Below are 27,546 nucleotides of genomic sequence, written 5' to 3'. Positions count from 1 at the left end.
TTTCTAGAAATTAGTCCATTTCCTCAAGATTGCTCAGTTTGTTGGCATACAGTTTTTCATACTCTCTTGTAAATGTATTTCTGTGGTGTTGGTTGAGATCTCTCCTCTTTCTGATTTAACTCTCCTATTCATTTATGATCTTTTCTTTTTGATAAGCCTAATATTTTATCAGTTTTATTAATTTTTTCAAAGAACCAGCTCTTAGTTTCATTCATTGTTCTACTGTTTTTGCCTTTTTTTTTTGCTTCTATATTGTTCATACTCTATATTGTTCATACTCTAATTTTTATTATTTCCCTTCTTCTGCTGGTTTTAGGCTCTATTTGCTATTCCTTTTCTAGCTCCTTTTACGTGTAAGGTAAGCTTGTATATTTGATACTTTTCTTGCGTCTTGGGTAGGCTTGTATCACAATATACTTCCCTCTTAGGATCGCCTTTGCTCCATCCCAAAGTTTTTTGGACTGGTATGTTTTCATTTTCATTTGTTTCCATGTATTTTTTCATTTTATCTTTAATTTCCTGGTTAACCCATCCATTCTTTAGTAGGATGGTCTTTAATCGCCATGTTTGTGGTCTTTCCAAATTTTTGTCATTGACTTCAAGTTTCATAGTGTTTGTAGTCTGAAAATACACATGGTAATGATCTCAATCCTTTTGTAATGGTTGAGTGCTGATTTGTCACTAGTTTGTGATCTATTCTGGAGAATGTGCCAACTGGACTTGAAAATAATGTATATTCTGCTGCTTTAGGATGAAATGTTCTGAATATATTTGTTAGGTTCATTTGGTCTTGTGTGTCATTCAAAGCCATTGCTTCCTTTTTTTTTTTTTTTTTTTTTGCTTAGAAAACATGTAGGGGTACTATTGTATTATTATCAATGAGTTTCTTTATATTTGTTATTGATTTATATATTTGAGTACTCCCAATTTGGGGGATATTTACCATTGTTAGATATTCTTGATGTATTGACCCCTTAATCATGATATAATGTCCTTCATCTCTTGCTAAGGTCTTTGGGTTAAAAATCTAGTTTTTCTGAATTAAGTATGGCTACTCTGGCTTTCTTTCGATGTCCATTTACATGATAGTTTTTTCTATCTGCTCTCTTTTTTTTTAATATACAGATGTCTTTATGTCTAAAACAAGTCTCTTTTAGGCCACATGTAGATTTTTTTTTTTTTTTAATTTTGTGATACCCTATTTCTTTTGACTGGAGCATTTAGTCCATTAACATTGAGTGATGACTGATAGATATGAATTTAGTGCCATGTGTTACCTGTAAAGGTGGTATTTCTGTTGGTGTTCTCTGTTGCTTTCTAGTCTTTTTTGCTTTTGGTGTATTTTTTTTTCCCCCACACTCAAGAAGTCCCCTTTAATATTTCTTGCAGGGTTGGTTTAGTGGTCATGAACTCCTTTAGTTTTTGTCTGGGAAACTTTTTGTCTCTCCCCCTCTATTCTGAATGACAGCCTTGCTGGGTAAAGTATTATTGACTGCATATTTTTCCCAGTCAGTACTTTGAATATATCCTGCCATTCTCTTCTGGTCTGCCAAGTTTCTGTGGACCAATCTGCTGCCAATATGATCTATCTTCACTTGCAGGTTAGGGATTTCTTTTCCCTTGCTTTCAGGATTCTTATCTGTGTATTTTATGAAGTTGACTATGTCTTGGGGATGGCTGGTTTTTGTTGAACTTCATGGGCGTTCTTTGTGCTTCTTGGATTTCAATGTCTGTTTCCTTCCCCAGATTGGGGAGGTTTTCAGCTATCATTTGCTCAAATAAATCTGCCCTTTTTTCCTCTTCCTGTTCTGGGATTCCTATGATATGAATGTTGTTATGCTTTAAGGAGTCACTGAGTTTCCCAAGTCAACATTTGTGATCCAATCTTTCTTTCCCTCTTCTTTTCAGCCTCATTATTTTCCATAATTTTATCTTCTACATCACTGATTCATTCATTCTCATCATTGTATCCAGTCAGTTTTGCATCTCAGTTATGGAATTTTTTATTTTGGCCTGACTAGTTTTTAGTTCTTTTATCTCTACATTAAGGGATTCTCTAGTGTCTTGTTTTTCTCAAGCCCAACTAGTGTCCTTATGATTGTTGTTTTGGGACAGCCTGGGAGCCCAGGATGTGTGACTGGTACCCGAAGTGAGTGTTGCTGGTGGGACTGAGCCCTTAAACCCATGGAATCTGATGCTAACTATTTGGAGTTAATGTCAGAATAGGACTGAACCATAGGATGCCCAGTTGGGTGTCAGAATCAGCAGTTGGTATAACATTTTGTCAGTATTTGATGTTTAAGATTACAAAGAAATATTAAATTCGCAAACTTTGTTTCTTACGTGATTTTATATTTTTTGACATGTCTAATATCATCTAGTGAAAAATGAGGAGGTAACTTTATGGAGTTCAAAATCAGAACATGACTTTTTTCCATTACAGTAAATAAATAAAGCATACATTATTACATGAAGTAATAAAACTTCCTGGAAAGAATACAAACAGATATGCTAGTAGGCACTCAACAATTTTATTTCTTTTTATAATGTATGCACATGAAATGAGATTGTATACAACAGACCAAAGCCTACCCAGATACCAGGACTCATATAAAAAGATTTTAAGGCAGATTTTATTTATTTCTAAATAAGGCAAGTAAAATGCAGATTTAGAATTAAACAGGTTTTCAATAACTTCTGGTTATTATATGGTGAGAGAATTATGAACATCAAATTTTTGAGTATTATTGTACAAAACTGAAAACAAATGCTTTCCAAATTGTAGCAAAACGAACTCCCCCAATACCATTAAGTCTACAAAGACACTACCAAGTTATCTGATGGCATCCAAATCCTATAATGCTTTCTTAATGTAAATTTTGAAACATTCTGAATACTTTTATAAGCCCATTTTTCAAAAATGTCATTGGAAAAATATTGAAATCAAAAGAACTTCTGTTACTTTAAGTGCTTAATGTAACAAAACAAATGTACTTTTCTAGGTTAATTTAATTCAAGTACAGTAGTACTAAAGATCACACATAACTTTAATGAAACCTAATCTTTTTGTGAAAAAGCAAGTCATAAAGTTAAACAAAATTGGAAAATTAGTATTAGAATCAGCTGCATGAGTTTGGTCTAAGAGTACTTATTTTAAAGTTTTAGCAGAAAAAGTCTTAAAGCTCATTCTCTTCTTTGGAGCTTAAACAGTAGGTTGTGTTCTAATCACTCAAAAGTTAATCATGTTTCTATAGCTCTCTCTCTAATTTTTATACCTGCCAATGTGTTCACGGGCTATAATAAGTCTTTGAATTTGTGCTGTACCTTCATAAATCTGCAAGAAAAAAGAATACACATAGGTGAAATACCTTCAGTACATAAATACTTCAACTTACTCAATATTTTGGACAGTACCATAAGCTCCATTGTAATACCAAATTGAATCAAACCATACATAGGGTCTGTAATCCATAGAGATTCTGAAACCTGATTTTGTGAAACCATGAAAATATAATTCTCTTATAAAAAGTCATTTACCAAAATTTTGGGAGTACCTTAAAAATCAAAGGATATCAATATTTCAAAAAGTTTGGAAATCTGAAGTTTAATGTTGCTAAAATATTTATCCAACTTTTCTGAACTGTTTTTAGCTAGTTGTCATCTTCAGTTATTTTCCATTTTTACTCTTACACCAGATTTTCTCTCTTACTAAGGAACAGAGTTTCTAAAGAAAAAAATGCTGGAAGGACTTGGTTTAACTTAGATATTCCTAAGTAGCCAGTCCTTACTTCCAGTTTAAACATCTACCCCCAGCAATTTGTTATATATGGTTCATCTTCTCAGATGAACCTCTATCAAATGGTTAATATCACTTTATCATTATCTCTTCCAGGTTGTTTTACTCCCAAATAAGGCTTCAAATGATACAATAGTTGTCGAGAAAGATTCAAAATAAAATAGTTTATTTTAAATGATATGCATACTTTTAGGAGAGCAAAGGGTGGATTACAATTAGGTAGGATGTTAAGATTCAAGATGGCTGATCCAGAAATATACTTACATGTCTATACCATTTACTCTGTTAACCTATTCTCTCAGCCGTATACTTAAAGGTAACATTCTTTTGTGTTAATTAGTTTTTAAAGCTTTGGTTTATAGCCATCTATGATAGCTTATTATTTTTTTAAGATTTTATTTGTTTATTTAGAGAGAACACGTCGGGGGGGGTGTGCAGAGAGAGAGAGGAAGAGAGAGAATCTCAAGTAGACTCCACACCCTGTGCAGAGCCCAATGAGGGGCTTGATCCCAGGACCCCGAGATCATGACCTGGGCTGAAATCAAGAGTTGGACGCTTAACTCACTGAGGTACCCAGGCTCCCCTATGATAATTTATTATTTCTAATGGCATAAAATCCCTAAATAATTTGTCATCTGTGAATATTCTTTTACCTAAGAAACAACAAAAATCATTTTTAACCTTACCTGATAGATCTTAGCATCCCTCATTAGTTTTTCTACAGGATATTCTGTATTAAATCCATTGCCTCCAAAAATCTGCACAGCATCAGCAGCTAACTGATTTGCAATATCTGCAGCAAATGCCTTCGCTATAGAGGCATAGTAGGTATTTCGGCGACCCGAATCAACCTCCCAAGCTGCTCTCTGGTAACTCAATCTAGCTAGTTCAACTTTCATTGCCATTTCAGCCAGCAAAAATGATATTCCTTGGTGCTAGAATTAGAAAGAAAAAAGTTTAAGGATAATTACTATTTAAAAGTTTTTCTCCTAGAACTTTTTTTAACTTTAAAACTAATTTTAGACTTAAAAAATTACACTCTGCTTCCTCTAATGTTAACATATTACATAACCACAGTATAAAGATCAAGAACAGGATATTAACATTACTATAGTATTATCAACTAAACTATATACTTTACTCAAATTTGGGCAAGTTTTCCACTAACGTCCTTTTCTGTTCAAAGATCCCATCCAGAAATTCAACTGTTATTTCTTCTTTCCCCAGACTGTTAGATTCTTCAGTTTCTCCTTGTCTTTTATGACCCTGGCACTTCTGAATAATACCGAGTGGTTTTTTTTTTTGTAGAATGTCCCCCAATTCAGGTTTTTGTAATGTTTTCTCTGAGCTGGAATGAAGTTATGTATTTTTGGCAAAAATACCATAAAAATTATACGTATTCTCCTCCTGGGTATCTGCTGGGATCTTTTTTTTCTTTTTAATGTATATATGTATTTTTAAGTAAACTCTACACTAGCGTGGGGCTTGAACTCACAACTGCATGCTCAGGAGTTACATGCTCTACTGACTAAGCTAGCCAGAAGCCCCTGCTGGGATTTTTTTTTTAAAGAAAATTATTATAGACTCAGTGAAAAATGATGTGATACTTTATCAGATGCTGACAGAGGAAAGTAAGCACCAAGAAAAGGACAAATAAAAAAATGCTTCTTATCCCCCCTCTAGAAGTTCATAATCAAAGAAGAGACATAAGACAAACACCTTCAATTAAAGATAGTAAGTATTCTATTAGGTGTACAGCCAAACTATTATAGGATAGAAATATGTTCACCATGTATAGGTAAGTGAAAATTTCAAATATACAGTATGGTTGCAGTTTTGGAAAAATATATTCATAGAAAGAAAGAATACAGAGCAAAATGGTCACTGTAATAATCTCTGGACAATGGGATTATGGAGAAGTTTTATTACTTAATTTGCTTATATCACATAAGTTATTCTACAATGAACATGGAATGGAATATATGCTTTAAAATAATACACATTAAAAAGGCCTATAGGCATTTAGAAATGAGAATACTAAAATTATAAAAAGATGCTTTGTATCATAGGCAACACCAAAATGGGTTTTGAAGACTAAGAGGTTATAAAAACCACACAAGTTATGACTGTGTACAGACTAATATGCACCAAATGTCACATAAAACAAAAACCTGAGCTGTTCAAGTTCATATATTTACTGTTTTTAAAAATCACACTATTCCAGAATGTGACAAGTTGCTTGAGAGTAGCATGGTACATATGTCTTAAGAGGAGACAATTATTAACCAATATAAATAATTCCTACATAGAACAAGAAGAGTAATATCCTCCCTTATTTCCTTCTGCCTGATTGTGCCCATTCTTCTAAGCCAATGATTCTTTCAAGTTGTTTTGTTTTAGTTTTCACTTTTTTTTTTTGAATAGGTAATACATCTATCAGTTTGAAGTTCAAACTCTCTTCCTTCTATCATCCCTGCCATCTCCAACCCCATTTAATTCCCCTTCCTGGAGGTAACCAGGCTATTTTTTCATCTTCTCAGAGATCTTATAAACACATATAAGCAAATACATCTACAGTCTCTCCCTTTTTACACATATGTTGGCCTACCATGTTGATGGTTCTTCATTTTGCTTTGCTTATCAATAAAGCTGAGTGCTTTCTATAGTAATACATAAAGAACTTCTTTACACCTTTTTTTATAGCTGTAAATCATTTCACTGTATGGTGGATCAACCTTTTGGTTGTTTCTATACTTGGCAGTTTCTACACAATGCTGAAATGAATAAGCTATAGACATGTCATATTGCACATACGGGAGTAAACATGAAAGATACACGTGAAATACAGGTGCAGAATAACCACTTTTGATATATAATGCCAAAACGTTGTTCATAAAAGGTATAGTCAATTATATTCCCACTGGCAATAAATAGAAGCCCTTATATCACCACAACTTTGGCAACCTGGTATAAGATACCCATGCTTCTCCTGTGAGATGTTAATGAAAAAATCCCAGTGAGTCTCACGCAGTTTCTTTTCAGCCCATGCTTTGAGAAATCCTGTTCTAAACATCATCCCTGTAATGTCTCAGAATCCCTGTAATGTGTCTGGCCCATCCATGACAGTTTCGCCTTTTGGTTTCTCTAACCCAGTCTATGAGCCTTCACTTGGGACTTAATCTTATACAGCTCTATATTATTTCTTAATATTTGTTTTAGGATATGTATCGTATCTCCATAGAAAAGTTAAAGGTTCCTGAGTACAGAGTCTATGTCAAACTTCTTTTCTATTCCCAGAAATAGCTCATGTAATGTGCAAAAGGACAGACTCTTTAAGTGACTAACTGTGTTCAAATCTTGGTTTCATTACGTATTAGGTGAACCTAAAGTTTTACATACAATAAATGAGACCAAGAGTACCCACTCCACAGTAATGTGAAGATTAAATGAGTTAATACATGTAAAACCCCTAGAATAGTGCTTGGAACAGAGAAAGTATCCGATTACTAGTATTTTATATAGTAGGTGTTCAGTTACTATTTGTTAAATGGATGAAATAGAAGTTCATAGTGGAAATGTATTCTAAATGCTAGGAGTTTTAAGGGTTACCAAAACAGAAATTCATAGCCTATATGGTGCTTACATTCAAATGAGAGAGAAAGGAGAGACTTATAATAAACAAACACATAAATGATATAATGTTGAGTGGTGTTAAGAACTTTGGGGAAAACAAACCCAAGTGGGATTAGTATATAGAATGTTGGGAGGTGTTGTTTTACATTGGGTGACGAAGATAGATTCGTTAGTAAAACGAATGAGGAAGTGGTATTTGGGGGGAAGAGGAAAGGTAAAGACAACAGCAAAGGGCCAGTATGGCTGACAGAAGTCCACTGTAAAAACTCTGGATTTTAATCTGAGTGCTTTGAACACAGCAAGTTCAGTATCAAAGTTACCTCTACAAGCAGCTTTCCAAAAGTTTTCCTCTCCAGGGCATACTTGGTAGCTTCATCCAAAGCTCTTTGTGCTAGTCCCACAGCACCAGCTGCTACCTAATATTTTAACATGTACAAAGCATAAGTTCCTATTGTTTTTAAAACACAGTTCAATGACTATTTGCCTATAATTCTAAGTTAAGGACTATATAAAAAGATGATCTATACCTTTAGGCAACAAAAGAAGGGGTGGGGGAGAACAAGCATTTCAATTTATATTTTTTATGAATTAAAGCATTTGTGAGGCAGAGGATCACAGCCTAGAAAGTCATTCCTTCTGTTCAACAAGGGAAAGCTTCTTAGGGAACTTATTCCTAATGATTAAGAGAACAGGAAATGAGCACAATCAGCAGGAATGATTAAGTATGGACTGCCTTTCTGTAACAACTTAGCAGTGACTACAGTATTTGCTGAAGTAATTTCTGTAACAGGCAATAAGACAGTTGAAGAATTCTAAAAAAGAAAAATTATAGTATCTCTCCAACCTTAATTAGATATTAAAAAGGAAATACACACCAAAAAAATAAATAAATAAAAAAGAAATACATACAAAATAGACCATGTTAAAATAAAACTACTCAACGTAATAAATAAAAGATCCCCTAAAGATTTTCAAGTCACTGATATTACTTACTGGAGGTCTAGTTTTATCAAAAGCACCCATTGCAATTTTGAAACCAGCTCCTTCACCAGTTAAAACATTTTCTTTAGGCACTCTCACATCCTCAAACACAATTCCTCTTGTATCTGAACATCGCTGACCCATATTCAATTCCTAATAAGGAAAATAGTATATGTTAAGGAACACTTTTTGAGCTAGCATGAATTTTTGCTTTAACCTCTGTTTTAGGACTTTCTGCAATTATCTAAAACAGGGGTTAACAAACGATGGGTTGTAATACCTATTTTGTAAAAAAAAAAAAAAAAAAAAAAAGCTTTATTGGACTAGAATCACTACCTATTTGTTTACATATTATCTATGGCTACATTCTTGCTACAATAACAGAACTGAGTAGTCTGGGACAGAAATCTTGTGGATCTCAAAATCTAAAATAGCTATAAACTGGAAGTTTACAAAACAAGTTTGTCAACCCCTAATTTAAAACCATGTTTCACACACTTTGAAACCAACAATAGTCTAAAGATCTACATGTACGTATTACACTACAAAGGCAAATTTCATATGTTTGAAGGCTATCTTTTTTACCATCAATGTCTGGAAAAGCATTTAGCAAACATACTCTGATTCAGGATGCTTAATTTAGCTTAATGGAGTTAGCAAAAAAATGTGTCAACTCTTTCTTAAAATTAGGTTTACTGAAGTGGAATTTACATACAGAAAAATTCACCCTCTTTACATATAAATCTCTAACAGTTTTGACAAATATATGTGTGGAACCACTACCACAATCAAGATACAGAATACTTCAGCACCCCCCAAAACTCCCTTGTGCTTCTTTTAAGTCAACTCCCTTACTTTACTCTCAACCTGAAGCAATGACTGATCTGACTTCTGTTCATATAATTTTTCTTTTTCCAGAATGTCATGTTAAGTAGAATGATAATAGCAAGTAATAAGTGTCTTCTGTGTCTAACTTTTCACTTAACAAAGTGCTTTTGAGATCTACCTATATTGCTGCTGCTCAGTAATTTCTTTCTTTTACTGAGTAGTATTCCACTACGGGGATGTACATTATATCCATTATCTATTCACCAGTGATAGACATTCCCCTCTCACTCCAGTTTTTAGCAATTATATAAAGTTGCTATAAACATTTGTGTATAGGCCTTTGTTTTCATTTCTCTTGGATAAATACCTAGGATAAATACCTACGTATGTGGTAAGTGCATATTTAATTTTATAATAAACTGCCAAAGTAACTATTCCCTCAACTTTTTATTTTGAAAATTTTCAAATAGAAAAGCCGTAAGCATAATGTAACAAACACCTATGTACCCTTTATTTCAATTCACCAATTATCATTTTGTCACATTTGCTTTATTTCTATGTTTTGTGTGTGTAACTAGTAGCATTATTTGCTGAATTATCTGAGAGGAAGTTGCAGATATGGTGACTCATCCTTAAGGAAAAAAATTTTAATCTCATTTTTAATCAACATCGTAAGAAGCAAAGAAAATGGGAGCACAGAGCTGTAAATAAACTCTTTAACTTGCTTGCCTTAATAGTATTAGTCTGCTTCTAGGCTTGAAGAAATGCTAACAACCAGATATATAGTTTTACCAAGAAAGAAACCAACATTTCTTTTTTTTTTTTGGTCTTTTTGTCTTGGTCTTTTATAAATCAATAACTCAGACCCTCACTCAACATAATGAGAAAACACTGTTTACAAAAATGGTTCACTCTAGCCTGTTTCCCAGACTCTCTCCAAACACTAGAACATTTTTTTAAAATATTTTTATTTATTTGACAGAGATCACAAGTAGCGGAGAGATAGACAGAAAGAGAGGAGGAAGCAGGCTCCCTGCCGAGCAAAGAGCCCGATGTGGGGCTTGATCCCAGAACCTTGGGATCATGACTGGAGCCGAAGGCAGAGGCTTTAACCCACTGAGCCACTCAGGTGCCCCTAGAACATTTTTTAAAAAAGGTTTATTTTAAAGAGAGAGGGAGAGAGAGAGAGAGAGAGAGAGAGAGAGAGCCTGTCCTCCTGTGAGCAAGGGTGGGGGGAAGGGGTAGATGAAGAGGGAGAGAAAGAATCCCAAGCAGACTCCCCTCTGAGTACGAAGGTGGTGGGGCTCAATCCTAGGTCTCTGAGATCATGACCTGAGTTGAAACCAAGACTCTGACACTCAACTGACTCAACGCTACCCAGGCACCTCCAAACACTAAAACATTTAAAACCAAAATGCTTCCTGTTCTCCTCTCAAGCCAGATGACATATAAAACACAAAGCATTTTTAAAAACACTAAATATCACAAATCTATAAAATGCCCATATATTTCAAAAAAAGATTTAAGGAGGTTTAAATATATATAATATAATTATCTGTTTTTCTCACTAGAAAGTGAGCTCCCCAAAAGCAGGGATTTTTGTCTGTATTGATCCATATGGTATCCCCAATAACAGAATGGTGCCTAGTATATAGGATGAACTCAATAATAAATATTTATTGAATTAGAGATTTTTTTTTTTAAAGATTTTATTTATTTATTTGTCAGAGAGAGAGAGAGGGAGAGAGAGCAAGCGCAGGCAGACAGAATGGCAGGCAGAGGCAGAGGGAGAAGCAGGCTCCCTGATGAGCAAGGAGCCCGATGTGGGACTCGATCCCAGGATGCTGGGATCATGACCTGAGCCGAAGGCAGCTGCTTAACCAACTGAGCCACCCAGGTGTCCCTAGAGATATTTTTTAAGTGAGAAAATTGGGAACAAAGAGACTAGAAATAGCATGATAAAATCCACAAGTGGGTTTACTACTAAAAACAGTATAAGTTGTTAGGTCCTTTGCACTTTCTAGAAATGGCCATAAATTTGGCCTTTAGTTTTCTTGCAACCATCCTTAAAAAGAATACACAAATAGAACATAAATAAAAACAAACCATTTACTTGGAAGAAGCACATCCATTCTTACAACTTATACTTTGTCATACACAACAACCTCACTATAATTACACTGAAGTACAGTCTACCTTTAATATCTACTCTTAAAAGAGAATATAGAAAAACAGGGTTAGAAGCCACATTGGGGGGGGGGTGCCTAGGTGGCTCAGTGAGTTAAGCCTCTGCCTTCAGCTCAGATCATGATCTCAGGGTCCTGGGATCAAGCCCCAAAATGGGTTCTCTGCTCTGGCAGGAAGCCTGCTTCCCCTTCTCTCTCTGCCTGCCTCTCTGACTATTTATGATCTCTCTCTCTCTGTCAAATAAATAAATAAAATGTTTAAAAAAAAAAAAAAAAAGAAGCCACATTGGGCGAGTTCCTAGGATACTTTAGTAGTGATCTCAACTCTGCCTTTAAGTGTGTAAATCATTTACTTGGATCTCATTTTCTACATTCAGTGAACAGACTGAAATAATGTGTATATTTTCCACCTTTAATATTCTGTGGCCTCAAAGAGAAGTTGCCCCTCTTCTATATTCTAGTAAATGCTTCCATTTTCAAGAGGCTTGAGTACAACAGAGAGATTCTGATGGCTTTTAATAAAACAGGATTATGTAACCTTTGGTAACTATTAATAAACTTCCAAAATTTCTCCTTTCCCTTCAATATAGACATCATTTGGTCATCATTAGGTTTTCTTTTTTACAAATTCATTTTGCAGAGAAGAGTTTTACAGTTGTAAAATTAAGTTTCCTCTTCCTAGTCTCAAAGTTACAATCTTAGCTCTCATTAAAATGATTTTAATGACTTCATTTCTTCCTTCTTTGATTTGCTAAATTTTAAACTTTTCTTTTTAGTCTACTTTAAATGTTAGTGCTAAATTATCTCCACACATTCAAATTACAACAGTTCTCAAATATGTTACATTATCTTTTCTTTTTTTTTTTTTTTTAAAGATTTTTTTTTTATTTATTTATTTGTCAGAGAGAGAGAGAGAGAGCACAAGCAGATAGAGTGGCAGGCAGAGGCAGAGGGAGAAGCAGGCTCCCTGCCGAGCAAGGAGCCCGATGTGGGACTCGATCCCAGGACGCCGGGATCATGACCTGAGCCGAAGGCAGCAGCTCAACCCACTGAGCCACCCAGGCGTCCCTACATTATCTTTTCTTATTTAAACAAAATTTCTGGCCTTCCCACATTAAAGGCTCTTTACCATTCCCATACTTTCCTCAGGCACAGAATTTTCTCTCACTGGTGTTATATGATCTGGGGTATTATTTTAATCACTACAGTGGGCATAATGCTAGTTATCCTACCAAAAAGGCTGCTGTGAGGAAGGGAAAAGAGTGGGAAAATCTTCGGAAATCTAGAACTCCGTTATTGGGCAGGCCACATAAATGGCAGCTGCATTTCTGCATCATTATACCTCACAGCTGTTACAGACTGGCACCAGGAGCAACCAGTTTTCCAAATCATGAATCAAAAGGATTATTCTCAACTTAAAATCTTCAGCTATAATCTATAGACTATTTCACCTGATAATATCAAAACATAGCTTTTAAGGGATGGGTTAAATACGTGATGGGGGTTACAGAGCAAATCTATCTTGATGAGCACAGGGGTTATGTATGGAAGTGTTGAATCACTATGAATCCTGTACACCTGAAACACTATATGTTAACTGGAATTAAAAACTTAAAAGAAAAAAAAGGGGAGGAAGCTTTATTTTTATTGCAACTTAGTACAAAGAAAATGTTTTCAATAAAGGAAGCTAAAAGAGTAATTCTGAAATTTATAGTTAAAATAGTATTTGAGGCCTTAATCACCGATAAATACACACTTTACCTTTCTTCCAATCTGCACTCCTGGGGTATCTGCTTCCACAATAAATCCAGTAAAGGCTCTATTAGCAGGAGTCTTTGGATCCGGATCAGAACGAGCCAATAAGAAATACCTAATACATATATAATGTGGATATGATGACAACATAGTGACATCAATAGACAACACATGGTGATAGCTATCTCATTTAGTCCTCCCAACAATTCCAATTATTATTCTCCCATTTTACAGATTAAGAAATGAAGAATCAGAGAGGCTCAAAAGCTTGCCCAAATCACATACTTACAATGTGGCAGAGCTAGTGTTTTAACCCAGGTCTACTTCTTACTTAATACGGTATTTAACTTTTTCTTTTTTTTCTTTTTTTTTTTTTTTAAAGATTTTATTTATTTATTTGAGAGAGAGACAGTGAGAGAGAGCATGAGCGAGGAGAAGGTCAGAGAGAGAAGCAGACTCCCCGCATAGCCGGGAGCCCAATGCGGGGCTCGATCCCGGGACTCCAGGATCGTGACCTGAGCCGAAGGCAGTCGTCCAACCAACTGAGCCACCCAGGCGTCCCTAACTTTTTCTTTAGTAGTCTGAGTTCTTAGTAAAAATTCCTCATATCAAAATTATACAATATAAAAAGAAAAGTATGTATGATATTGGAAATGGCATTTTTCCCTTCCCAAAACTAGTCTGATTCTTTAAGGGACAAGCTACCTGGAAAAGGACAACAAATAGGGCTGCCTGCAAAAGGAGTAATATATGAAATAAAGACACCTGTATTCTGCCTACTGTCTTCTTTTTGCAGCAAAATCACTGTTTTTGTTATCACTGAATTAATATGAATATTTACCAGGTTTTCCCTCCAGAATTTTTCCCAAACTGATTTTTTTTAAAATGTTTTAAAGATTTTATTTTTTTATTTGACAGAGAGAGATTACAAGTAGGCAGAGAGGCAGGCAGAGAGAGGGGGAAGCAGGCTCCCTGCTGAGCAGAGAGCCCAAAGCAGGGTTTGATCCCAGGACCCTGTGATCATGACCTGAGCCAAAGGCAGATGCTTAATCCACTGAGCCACCCAGGTGCTCCGCCCAGAATTGATTTTAAAGTGAAACATGAGGTATGTAAAAACATCTAAATGTAACCTATGTTCTAAATAGCCTGACATAGGAGAATTTTTTAAAAATTCCTTAAACAGGGGCGCCTGGGTGGCTCAGTGGGTTAAGCGTCTGCCTTCGGCTCGGTCATTATCTCAGGGTCCTGGGATTGAGCCCTGCATCGAGCTCTCTGCTCAACAGGGAGCCTGCTTCCCCCCCCCTCTCTCTGCCTATTTGTGATCTCTCTATCAAATAAATAAAATCTTAAAAAAAATTCCTTAAACAAATTTATATCCTATGCTTAACACTAATAAGTTATCATTTACTCTACAATTTTACTTGATAGTAGTAAAAAATAGTAAAAATTATCTTCTAGTTTCTTATATTACCTAATTGGTCTTACTACATGAGAATTATACCTAATGAATTCTTAAAATTATGAAAACTTTTTTTTTTTTTAGATTTTATTTATTTGTGAAAGAGCACAAGCGCACATGTGCACAAGCGGGCAGAGTGGCAGACAGAGTCGGAGAGAGAAGCAGGCTCCCTGCCGAGCAAGAAGCCTGATGCGGGACTCAATCCCAGGACCCTGGGATCACGACCTGAGCCGAAAGCAGTGGCTTAACGGACTGAGCCACCCAGGCGTCCCAAATTATGAAAACTTCTAATTGCACTGTTAGATTTCTCTCAACTTGTTAAATTGTAATAGTTCCTTCATTTTTCTATTACTTTCTGATATCATGATGACTTACTTAAAGATAATTATATAGTCCTCCTTAATACTGGACAGTGATAAAGGGGTTGATAGGTACTGTTTAAAATAAATAATTTCCTGGTAGGCTCATTCCCAGGAATAATGTTTTACCTGCTAGAGAACTGCGCTACAGAGCACACACATATACTGAATCAGAATTTTTGCAGACAAGGAGGAACAGCCCATTTAGTTCATTATTCCAATCACCAGCGAACCCTTATCCTAGGAAGTCTCTATCTATATACTTGCAGTGATGGGTAAAAACATTATTTCCCATGACAACTCAACAACATTGGACAGCACTGTTGTTGGAAAGCTTGTTTTTATGTCTGTAGTTTTCTAACTTTTTTTCTTAAGATTTTAATTTATTTATTTGACAGAGAGAAACATAGTGAGAGAGGGAATACAAGCAGGGGGAGATAGAGGGAGAGAAGCGGGCTTCCCACTGAGCAGGGGACCTGATGCAGGGCTCAATCCCAGAAGCCTGGGATCATGATGTGCGCGGAAGGCAGATGCTTAACAACGGAGCCACCCAGATGCCCCATTTTTCTAACTTTGATCCATTAATTCCACTGGCTTCCTGAAGCAAATGTACAACACTGCTCTTTATTCTGTGTGATGTTATTCCAAAACTTTCAAAATTCTTCTAAACTAACTTAATTCCTTTGCTCTTCACTGGACATGTTTTCTAGACTCTTCTTAATGAGGGATACTTACTTGCTTCTTAACTTATTCCATTTTGCCAATGCAAGTCTTAAAATGTGTCATACAGAACTATTACCACTTTTTCCCTCATTTGTATTGTACTTCTATTATTTCAGCCAGAAATTACATTACCTTCTTAGACATCACAGTGTTGATTCCTACTGAATCTACAGGCATCCATTTTACTGTCATCTTTTTTCCTCAAATAATGGTATAAATAGGTTCGTCAATGTTTTTATTTATGCAGGTGATTTTATGATCCTTTGTTGAACTTCACGTCATTGTTTTTAGACCTATACACTTTGACCTTTAGATTTTACTAAAAGTAACATTCCGTCTTTTCTAAAAGATAATCTGAGTTTTAAGACTGTCTTCGCCTGGGACGCCTGGGTGGCTCAGTGGGTTAAGCCGCTGCCTTCGGCTCAGATCATGATCCTAGGGTCCTGGGATCGAGTCCCGTATCGGGCTCCTTGCTCAGCAGGGAGCCTGCCTCTCTCTCTGCCTCTGCCTGCCTCTCTGCCTGCTTGTGTGCTTTCTCTCTCTCTCTTAAAAAAAAAAAAAAAAAAGACTGTCTTCGCCTGTTGTTCAGAATCAGAGAAGTGTACTATACCAATGGCTTTCCTTTTTCCACAGTCTTCAGAGAACAGTTCCAAGGAGATGCTAGTATAGCCAGTGGAGATATTAAGCCACGTAGATGGATTCACATTCAACCAGAGCAGGTGTTTTTGTTTTTATCTTCTTTTACAAATTAAACTTCTGAAGAGTTAGGTTGAAGAAATAATTCAGGGCTTAAAAATAGTTTTTAAAAATAACTGAACTATTTATGATCTTTTATGGACATTCCAGTTCCATGAATAAAACTTACTTTTTCTAAATATTTTATTTATTTATTTGACAGAGAGAGAGAGACCGTGAGTGAGTGCATAAGCAGGGAAAGCAGGAGAGGGAGCAGCAGGCTCCCCACTAAGCAGGGCGCCACAGCTGGATACCAGGACCCTGGGACCACAACCTGAGCCAGAGGCAGGTGCTTAACCCACTGATCCACCCCAGGCACCCCTAAAACTTATCTTAATTGTGGTGCTTTAATAATAAAGGAGAAAAAGAAGATTCTTATATGAAGTAATTAACAAGCAATATATAGAGGTGTTTTAAACAACATACCAATTAGCTTTTCCTCCATTGGTTATCCACATCTTCTGACCATTAATAATATATTCATCTCCTTTCCTTTCTGCTTTGGTTTTTATACCAGCTACATCAGAGCCAGCTACAGGTTCTGTTACGCAGTAAGCCTTAAATATATAGAAGCAATAAAAATAATTTAAATTTAATTATTAAATTATGAATGTTTAGAACCAGGAGTGTATTTTATTTTTGAAGCCAGTATTTTAAATATTTTTAAATACCTAAAAATAAAATATTCTCAGAGAATCAAATAAACTGCTCAAATGTAGCAACATTTAATATATAACTTAAAACTAGATATAGGATATCAATAAACCATATAAATCAAAATGTTAGATAACTTCAAGTTAATTCATTCACATGTAATCATTCATTCAAATGTTTCTTTAGTATCTACTATGTACCAGGTTATGAACCAGGAGATGGAAAAACTAGAGATAAAAGACCGGTCTTCAAGATTTCCACAATAGTGGAGACGAATACTAACTATATTGTAATTACATATCTAAGTACTACAGTCATACACAATGGTCTTGTGAAACTAGTTTAGCTTTAGGGTGTCAGGAAAAGCTTTCCAAAGGTGATGCTCACATCAAGTCTCAAAAAGGAAAAGATATTCTTTGGGGATGAAGAAGGAATGTGTATTCCACGCAGAATAACAAATGCAAATGACATTGAGATAAATGCAGGGTTACCCAGAGTTTGTAATTCCAAAGTAGCAGAGTCCCATAACATGTAAATTCTATGCATGTAAGGGAATTGACTATTTTCATTTTCACCCTTGATTTCATATTCTGGGTACATTTACTGCCATTAAGTACTAGCAGGGGAAAAATGTATAGTAAACCTTTACTAACCTTTATTAATTCCCTATTCTAACATAGGGACTACAGTAAATTTATTTTTATATATACTGAAAACAAAACAAAACAGCCAAAAAATATTTAAAATACTTGAACTATTTTTAAAGACTTTTATCTTTGAAATATGTTATTTATAAGCAATAATTATAAATATTCTTATCAGTGCATTAATGAAGGTTCTCCTAAGCAACTCTATGCTAAAATTTTTTTAGCTTATTTCTAGTATTATGTAGGATACAGAAAAACAATCTAAATGTGTCACACAATCTTAGACAATATTGAGAATTAGCCTACTAAACTCTGATTTAAGAGTTACCAATTAATTAAAAAATCTGTATATATATTTTTATTAAGCAGTTTGCCTAAAATTAAGGTACCTGAAAAGAGAAACCTTGATTCTTAACTTTCTAGTCTTTCAGACCTATTTTCACAATTAGTTCAAAACTGGTAACAATTTACTATATTTTGGTATCACAATCACACCCTAAATTGAAATCTGTTCAGCTGATAAACAAAATTCAAAATCCTTATGTAAAAACACTTTCAGAATAGGTCCTCAGTGTGCGTGTGTATATATGTACAAGTTTTTTTTTGTTTTTTTTTTTTTAAGTAGGCTCCATGCACAGTGTGGGGCTTGAACTAATGATCCTGTGATCAAGAGTCACCTGTTCTACTGAATGAGCCAGGTGGGGGCCCCTATAACTATCTTTTAAAAATCCAGTTTAAATATTTGTTGAGTAGTGCTCAGGGAATTAAATAAAGTCTATATTCTTTCCAAGCCACTTGCTCAACAAATAGAATAACTTTTCAGTCACGTTAATTTCTTCTTAGTTCAAAAGACAATTAGTTCAAACACCTACTGTCATACATTCAGTCTGAACTTCCTGACACACTCACTCAGGTCCTGAACTGCAGAGTGCTCCATTAAACAGCAAGTATTTCTTTCTTGGCAATAAGCTAGGAGATTATGACACTTGTCTTGTACCCTAGAAACACCATTATACCTAAATAGGTTGCTAACTTTTGTCTTCATGTGTTACATTCCAGTGTACACATATGTATTGGAAAGTAGAAATAGCACCCTTGTTCCCAAACAGCAGCTGCACATACTCACACACATCAGTGGCTCCTCAGTGAGTCTCCCCAAATACTTCTTTTGTTGTTGGTCATTTCCAGCAATAAGAAGAGGCATTTGCTACCAAAGAAACGAGACATTGAAAAGCAAGATATTTTATTAGGTATGTAAATTCAGAGACACTATAATTCAAAACGAGAGTACTACTTTCCCCCAAGGGGTAAGTCCAAAGAACTGGCTAGCCTTTATTCTTCCTTTAAGAGAGTTAAAACCAAGAGGAATGTGGTATATATACACAATGGAATACTATGCAGCCATCAAAAGAAATGAAATCTTGCCTTTTGCGACGACATGGATGGAACTAGAGGGTATCATGCTTAGCGAAATAAGTCAATCGGAGAAAGACAACTATCATATGATCTCCCTGATATGAGGGAGAGGAGATGCAACATGGGGGGTTAAGGGGGTAGGAGAAGAGTAAATGAAACAAGATGGGATTGGGAGGGAGACAAACCATAAGTGACTCTTAATCTCACAAAACAAACTGAGGGTTAATGGGGGGGTGTGGAGGGGTGGGATTATGGACATTGGGGAGGGTATGTGCTATGGTGAGTGCTGTGAAGTGTGTAAACCTGGCGATTCACAGACCTGTACCCCTGGGGATAAAAAGATATTATATGTTTATGAAAAATAAAATTAAAAAAAAAAAAAAAAAAAAACCAAGAGGAAATAAATCTGTGAATCTAGTATTTTCAAAAATTAAGTTATATTGGGCTTGTTGGGAATATGTAAAAATCCATTGTAGTAACATATACAAAGAATTAAATTTGGGATAAATAATGTGCTACATATGATCAGACATCTTAAGAACTGCTCACTAAATTCAGCACTGCCAGCAGTGGCAGCAAGCCTTCCTGATCCTTCTCTCCAGAATGTCAGTCTTTGGCCTTGCCCTTACCTAAGAATTGCCACTGACACAGCAGCCAAAGCGGACAGTTTCCCTACAAGGACAGCTAGGACTCCGATTACTGGGGACAACAGGAACAGAATGATCAACTTATGCAGTAAGAACTCTAGGCTTCACTGCACAATCTTGTGTTCCTTTTTTCATTTATTTTTAGAAGATTTTATTTATTTGACAGAAAGAGTGCATAAGCCGGGGAGAGCAGCACGCAGAGGGAGAAGCAGGTTCCCCACTGAGCAGGGAGCCTGATGTGATGCCTGGCTGGATCCCAGAACTCTGGGATCATGACCAGAGCCCAACTGATCCATCCAGGTGCCCCTCCTGTAGTCCTTTTTTTTTTTTTTTTTTTTAAGATTTTATTTATTTGATCACAAGCAGGCAGGGAGAGAGGGGGAAGCAGGCTCTCCGCTGAGCAGAGAGCCCGATGCAGGGCTCGATCCCAGGACCCTGGGATCATGACCTGAGCTGAAGGCAGAGGCTTTAACCCACTGAGCCACCCAGGTGCCCCTCCTGTATTCCTTTTAAAGAAAATTGTGTTGGCCAACTAACCTAACCTAGCAGCACAGTTTCACTTAGGCAATTAATTTTCTAAGAAACTTACCCCCAAAGAATTTGCTTCAATAGCAGTCTCAACCCCTGTGCATCCATAAGCCAATTCTTCAGTAATTAAACAAGCATCAAAAATTCCAAGTCCAAGACCTCCTATATAATCAAAATATTTTAAGACCCATTATAATATGTAGTAGATCTTATTAGAAATAAAGGTGAACTATTTTAATTACCAAGAAACTAAAAAAATGTTCTAGTTAGCACAGTAACAAATTACACTTCTCTAAAATAGTTTTAAATATTTCAAAAAATTTTCTATTTGTAATCTGGACCTGCATTCCTGTTTCAACTTGATTTTGTAAAAAATTTGATTCAACTGTGCTAAAACTTTGACTCTTTCACCTGAAGGAGTGACTATCTCATAGAAAAAAGTCTGAACAAAATGTAAAATCAAAGGTAGAACCAAATGCAACAAACTGACTAACTCTAAAGAAAAATTACCAGAGTCTAGGATGAAGTTAAGGTTGAAGTGAGTTATAAAGGAAAAATGCCTTGAAGTCTTAATACAAGGTTTCTCAAAACAGGCAAATACTGAAGTCTGAACAAAAAGATAAAGGTAGAAAGCCATTTATCATAAATGACTTAAGATAAATGGCAGTTAATACTTGAAAGAATGAGTAGAGTTTTACCATTTTCGCTGTTCATATGCATTATAAGGATTAAAAATGTGAAGAAAACTTACCACAACTCTCTGGAATGTGTGTATTCATTAAGCCAAGTTCCCATGCTCTTTTAATTAGGGGGACAGGGTACTAAAAGGAAAGCAAAAGGTAAAAAAGACCTTTAAAAAAAAAAACCAATTATATTAAAAATCTACATAGTTCAATTATATAATCTTTTTTTTTTTCAATTATATAATCTTAAGAAAAATGTAAACAACTTTTTTCTCCTTAAAATGCATACACCTACCTCGCCACTTTTATCGTATTCTGCAGCAACTGGGATTATTTCTTCCCTGGCAAATTTACGAGCAGTAGCTTGAAACTCTTTTTGCTGTTCAGTGAGCTCTAAGAGTAAATCATTTAAAAAATATTAAACCAAGATAATGAGCTGAGGAAAAAAGTCCTATGAACTCAGTATGTGAAAATTTATAATGGAGTCTTTAACTCTTGATTAACCAGAAAAGTCCACAAATAAACCACAAAGACCACAACACACTTTTTGGACTAGAAAGATTTCACTATATAATATAAATAAACCTATGTCAATACAAGTACCAAAGGACGTAGGTAAGATTTCTAGCTTTTACAAATGAGTAACAGACATAAATTTGTTTTTCTCTTCTAATTGGTGAGAATAAAAAAAAAAAAATTGTTTTTACTTGTTATTAGTTCCTAAGCAGATTTATCAAATGTTTAGTAATCCTGAGATGAAACTAAATATAAGATACTCCCTGATCTCAAGAATCAGTCCAACCAGGGAGATGAGACATGCTCGGTGACCATAAACCAATAAAACTTGTTCCAAAGTATCATATAAGAATACCAATATGCGGGATGCCTGGGTGGCTTAGTAAATTAAACATCTGCCTTCGGCTCAGGTCATAATCTGGGAGTGCTGGAATCGAGCCCTGCATGAAGCCCTGCATGGAGCTCCCTGCTAGGCAGGGACTCTAATTCTCTCTCTGTCCCTCACCCCGCTCATGCTCTCTCTCTCAAATAAATAAAATTAAAAAAAAAAAAAAGAAAGAAAAAAAGGAAAAATTTTAAAAAGACTACCAATACTATAATTTCACTCTTCCTTTAAACTCAGATAATTTAAGGTTATAAATTAGCACAAAGAAACTGGTAAAAGTGGTGGGAGGGTTTCTCAAAAGTTAACAGGAAGATAGAACTCTAATTCAACTGCAAAAAATATGAGGTTCTGTTGTTATAAAACTAATGAAATGAATGTGGTGGTTGGACTGAGGACCGGAGCTGATCATTTGGATTTTTTTCAAATCCACACTATCATAGGGTTTTAATGTGGTTGTGTCAAATATCAAAGGATAGGTAAGATTTAAAAGAGATATAGGGTATTTCAGGTAAGAACAATAAGAACAAAAACAAAGAGATAAGAATGAGCCAGCATATTCAAGACTATAATAATCATTTTGTATAGGGATATGAGAAATAAAACATAAAAGACATGAGAACTTTGGTGTTGGATCAAATAGCCTAAAATCAAATCTCTCATTTTATAGATAAGGAAACAAAAGCTCAGAATGAGGACATGATAGCCTCACAGTCTTACCATGAATTAGCAGTAAAAGTATACTTCAGAGTTTCAGCCACTGTTCTCTGTATCACAATTACTTCTAATATTGGAACCATCAGATACCAAGGTTGTGGGTGAGTAAAAGACAGGGAAGGCAGGGACCTAGTTTCTATTATTTATTGAGAACCTACTTAAATCTGGTCACTGTGTACTACGGACTTTACATATGCAGTATATTAACCTTCAGATAAATCCCATGTTGTAGATATTATCTCCACTTTAGAAAAAGCCAGATTCAATTGACCACAGATGTTATCCCTGGCACTTAAGTTTAATGATCTCACTCCTGAATACCTGTATCTATCCCACCTTGTTATTCAACAAACCGCCAGATTTCTCCAGCTTGTTTCTTACTACTAAATATGAATCTGTAAGTGACAAACTGAAACTAAATAGCAATGATACCTATGTTAATAACACAGTAAGAGAAAATCCAACGCCCCAAGCTGCTATCCTCACATGGCCTGAAATTTCCCATTTAATTCTCTTTCAAAAACTGTAAAGAAGCTAACAATCTTAAAAAATAAAATGAAAACCAAAAATGAAACCCTGGTGAGCTCTGAGCTTGTCATTTTTATCAGGGTATGAGTTAATTATCTGAGCTGCCTTGTAATTATTTTCTGAGACCAAGAAACCAGAGAAAATGGATTTTTAACTAAAGGAAAGGTAACAATTTTTTTTTAATTTTTTTTTAAATTTTATTTATTTCTTTGACAGAGACAGATCACAAGTAGGCAGAGAGGCAGGCAGAGAGAGGAGGAAGCAGGCTCCCCACTGAGCAGAGAGCCCGATGCGGGACTCGATCCCATGACCCTGAGATCATGACCTGAGCCGAAGGCAGAGGCTTTAACCCACTGAGCCACCCAGGCGCCCAGGAAAGGTAACAATTTTAAAGCAAGAAGCACTTTAGGAGGTGATGGATGCTAAAAATAGGGATTATTATTCCAATTTTTTTTTGCTCAGGATCTGCATTTTAGAGAGCAAAGGGTGTGCTTGCTTCAGCAGCACATATACTAAAATAGAAAGCAAAGGGAAAGGGAGATCTTATGCCTTTTCCTTCCCAAACCACATGACTCCCTGATCCCAGGACTTTAAATCCTATCCATTAGCAACAAAACTGCAGTTCAGATGTATTAGGGTCAAAACAGGCTTTGGCTTCTTAGCAGGTTCCTAGCACTGTGTATCTAAGTGTTCAAAACATTATCTTTTGCATTCGAATTTCTAACTTGAAGACTGTACGTATCAGTAACTTTGTTATTTTAGGGTTACATACTTAGGAAAAAGGGCACAGATATTTATGTCTGCTGCTAACACAGGTCTCTACATAGAATATTATGCTGAAAAAAAAAAGAGGTCAGGAAGAATGGGTGTGAGTGGAAATCTGTGGATGGTAATTGGTTCTATTTATTGACAGACACTACTAAGATGATTTACAAATATATTCCAGACAAATACATATACAATGCAATAAAAAATGCATATATATAACAAATATGTTTAAAGTCAAAAGACAGAACAAAACATACCAAAATTAAATCCCAATTTTGGTTCATGCTGTAGGGCAGCTTTTGTATGTTGTGATCTCCAGTCAAAACGAGAAACACTTTTTAGGACCTGTAAAGGATAATTTTATTAAAATAAATTTGATAAATTAAACATCAAGTAAGAGAATACTGGCAATTACAAGTGAGTACAGCTACTTGTTTGACTATACTCAAGAGCATAGTTTTTTAAGTCATTACTTAAATGCCTTCAACTATAATTTGATTTCTATATTAAATAAGCCAAGTATTAGATGTATGAACACTTACTACAAAAGAAATTTTTTTAAAAAACAATGAAAATAACACTAATTAGCAGTATTTGTACTACTCAAGTGGAGTATCTCTGAGGCAAACAATAGTCAGGGGTATTAGCAGACACAGGACTGCTATCCTGGAAATCTCACAACCTTTAGGTCATTTGTGATTGAGAAGTTGGGGTGGGGACAAAAATAGGACGGAATAGTACTGTGTTCAAGAGTTCCCAGTCTATCAACTTTGATACTTTGTCCGGTGAGCCTCACAGGTATGCCTCTGGGAATCTTCCCCTTGGAGGATTCCATTTTCTAAGATACCTCACTTTATTCAACAAAACAATTTAGCCTAAAACTGTGTTCTATATTTTCTGCTGTTGTCTATAGGCATTTTTAGAATATTCTAAGGCAGTGGTCAGCACACTATGGCAGCCACCAGTTTTGTAAATAAAATTTTATTAGAACAACATATTGTCTATTGCTGCTTTTCCAGCAGAGTTGTGCAGTTATCAGAAACCACGCGGTCCACAAACCTGAAAATATTTACTGTCCCTTTACAAAAATGTTTGCCAACACTGTTCTAAACTATTGCTATGCTACATTTCTTAATATCTGCAATATACCATTTCTTTTAAAATATGTATAAAAAAGTATCAGATATATATATTGTTCCTTTGCAGTCCATTTTTATACTCATGACAATTTAATGTACACAAAAATAACCATTTGCATTTATTAAAGTTAATGGAAACCATACCTTAACTCCTTCCTGAAAATGTTTGAGGACAGCAAAACATAGTTTACACTTCAAAGGATTTGATGGAAATATCCCTATGCAATTCTAATATTCCAAAGAAAAGAGAAACTGAACAATATACTTATGTTTGAAACATAAGTATACATATGTTGCTTATGTTTCTTCAAAACTGTAAAAAGAAACTGTCCATTTTGTAGGTGACAACTTCAGCTTATACAGAGAATCACCTACATTTGAAGTGACAATAAAGATCGTCAAGTATTTTTTTTAGTATTTATTTTTTTAAAAGATTTTATTTATTAATTAGACAGAGAGAGATCACAAGTAGGCAGAGAGAGGCAGGCGGGGGGGAGGGGGATCAGGGTCCCTGCTGAGCAGAGAGCCCAATGCAGGCCTCAATCCCAGCACCCTGAGATCATGACCTGAGCCAAAGGCAGAGGCTTAACCCACTGAGCCATCTAGGCGTCCCAAGATTGTCAAGTATTTTTTTTTTTTTTTTTTTTTTTTTTTTTTGTCAGAGAGAGAGGGAGAGAGAGCAAGCACAGGCAGACAGAATGGCAGGCAGAGACAGAGGGAGAAGCAGGCTCCCTGCCAAGCAAGGAGCCTGATGTGGGACTCGATCCCAGGACGCTGGGATCATGACCTGAGCTGAAGGCAGCTGCTTAACCAACTGAGCCACCCAGGCGTCCCTGTCAAGTATTTTAAATAGCTCTTTCAAAATAATACTTTATAATTTGGGGCAAAAAAAACTACAGAGCATGAAAATTCACATTTTCTTTGCAATTTTCATTAAATTTACTTTGGAAGTAAAACATGGTTTCTCTAATCCTTACTGTTCAGTCATCATAGACCAAACCTATACTTGTTTAGTCACATTCCACGTATTAATTCACTGAATCTCCAAGTCAAGCCTAGGATTAAGGCACTACTTTTATTCCTATTTTGCATACGAAGAAACTGAGACTCAGAAAGTTCAAATGGAACCAGGATTCTAACCCTAACATTTACTACAGAGAATCCATACCACCAACCACCCTGCTATACTGCTCTTTCAATTTAAGTCTCCTAATTGGTTATTACATTGAATAAAGAAAAACGCCATCCCACAAAAATCAGACCAAATAAACTCGGCTCTTCTAAATGTGTGTTTAGATACCAGTACACAAAAATCAGACCTTACAAAACAGGTAAAATAGTCTGCAAGACTTTAAATAGGGAATTATTAGTGGATTTAAAATAATTTATAAAAAGTTTACATATTATTTTTCAGGAAAATGTTATATAAAACAAAATGCAAAAGTAGCTACAGCCAGGGAACAATCCCCATCTACCTGCTAATTATATATAATGTTAGCCATTTAGAGAGGTGGGTCAGTGGACACAATATAGAAACTGTAGACTGTTGGGATTTACGATAGTTTAAGTCTACATTCCACAAGTATTTCTCAGAGTTTGCCGCAATTACAACCTTAACTCAATTATAAATGACATTTAAATTGCAGTTTTGTGTTAATATATCAATAATATTTAAGGTATAGAGCATCTACTGAGACAAATTAGAATCTGTGAGCCACAACACTAGAATAGACAAGCTTCGAGCAAAATTCTGCGGTAGGTTCTTCTTTTTACTTCGTAATGTACGGAACAGAAGCGTTCTCTTCCACAGTCCAAAACCAAAGAGTATTAAACATATTAAGTATCCCAAGAAGCGGCTGCTTCGTTTTCCTTTTCGCGGTGACTTTGCAGCCGCCCAAGACAAGAATGTCTGAAATCTACACTTTCTAGCATTATCAAATGCACGATGAAATTTACTTTTATGATTTCTTCTTGGGCTAGAGATAGCAAGCCAGTAGAGTTTTCTCAAAAATATACTGCAAAAACAAGGCCTTTGCTCTTTCTGAGATTTTCGCCCAGTTCAGAGACAGGTTCACGTACGGGACAGGGTGAGATTCCTGGGGTAAATATTTGGAAAGTTCCCCTGGCCAGATGGAGGAAAAAAAAAAAAAAAGGACATTCTGAAAGTGACCAGCGCCTATAATAGTCCGAGGGAGTCCCTCCTCCCCGCCACCCCGGGAAGGCACCTATTTTCATCCCAGGCTTCCCTCCCTCCCACCCCTTCCAAACACCACAACCTCCATTTCCCAACCCCACAGACACTACTCTCTCTCACCCTGCAGCTACGCCTAAACATCGCGGCCATGTTGACTCCCGGTCCGGATACTCAAACGCTAGCTCAGTCCGTGGCGCTGACGCTGCTAAGGTCGTCCCCCGCGCGGGGCGCTAGACCCATCTGGCCCCGCCTACGCCCTGGTCCCGCCCACC

General features: G+C 35.8%; 1 protein-coding gene across 2 annotated transcripts; it reads right to left on the bottom strand.

Annotated features, from left to right (window-relative positions):
• Positions 1-2,512: 2,512 nt before the first annotated feature.
• Positions 2,513-27,546, bottom strand: LOC111143093 (acyl-CoA dehydrogenase, C-4 to C-12 straight chain). Of its 2 annotated transcripts, none has more exons than XM_022496562.1 (12): positions 27,395-27,546; positions 24,199-24,286; positions 21,326-21,423; positions 21,099-21,168; positions 20,409-20,509; positions 18,883-18,963; positions 16,882-17,012; positions 13,186-13,294; positions 8,423-8,563; positions 7,750-7,845; positions 4,483-4,731; positions 2,513-3,334 (listed from the first exon to the last, which is right to left on the bottom strand). In XM_022496562.1, the coding sequence occupies exons 1-12, from the start codon at positions 27,422-27,424 to the stop codon at positions 3,263-3,265; spliced, it is 1,266 nt and encodes a 421-aa protein (XP_022352270.1). In that variant the 5' UTR covers positions 27,425-27,546; the 3' UTR covers positions 2,513-3,262. The 2 variants fall into 2 exon arrangements, with proteins under 2 accessions (XP_022352270.1, XP_022352271.1); XM_022496563.1 differs by having other exon boundaries at positions 24,199-24,293; positions 27,390-27,424.

Source organism: Enhydra lutris, unplaced genomic scaffold (genome assembly GCF_002288905.1).
Source record: "Enhydra lutris kenyoni isolate GAN:26980312 unplaced genomic scaffold, ASM228890v2 scaffoldscaffold9, whole genome shotgun sequence".
Lineage (NCBI taxonomy): Eukaryota > Metazoa > Chordata > Mammalia > Carnivora > Mustelidae > Enhydra > Enhydra lutris.
This window is presented reverse-complemented; position numbering and strand designations above follow the sequence as displayed.

Bases quoted from the DNA above. Each gene is read 5' to 3' on its own strand.
- LOC111143093 (XM_022496563.1), bottom strand. From the start codon at position 27,424: ATGGCCGCGATGTTTAGGCGTAGCTGCAGGGTGAG. The intron at 24,294-27,389 runs AGAGAGTAGTGT...ATAAAATTATCC, and splicing joins AGGCGTAGCTGCAGGGTGAG to TTTACAGGTCCTAAAAAGTG. The intron at 3,335-4,482 runs GTAAGGTTAAAA...TTTTTCTTGCAG, and splicing joins GGGATGCTAAGATCTATCAG to ATTTATGAAGGTACAGCACA.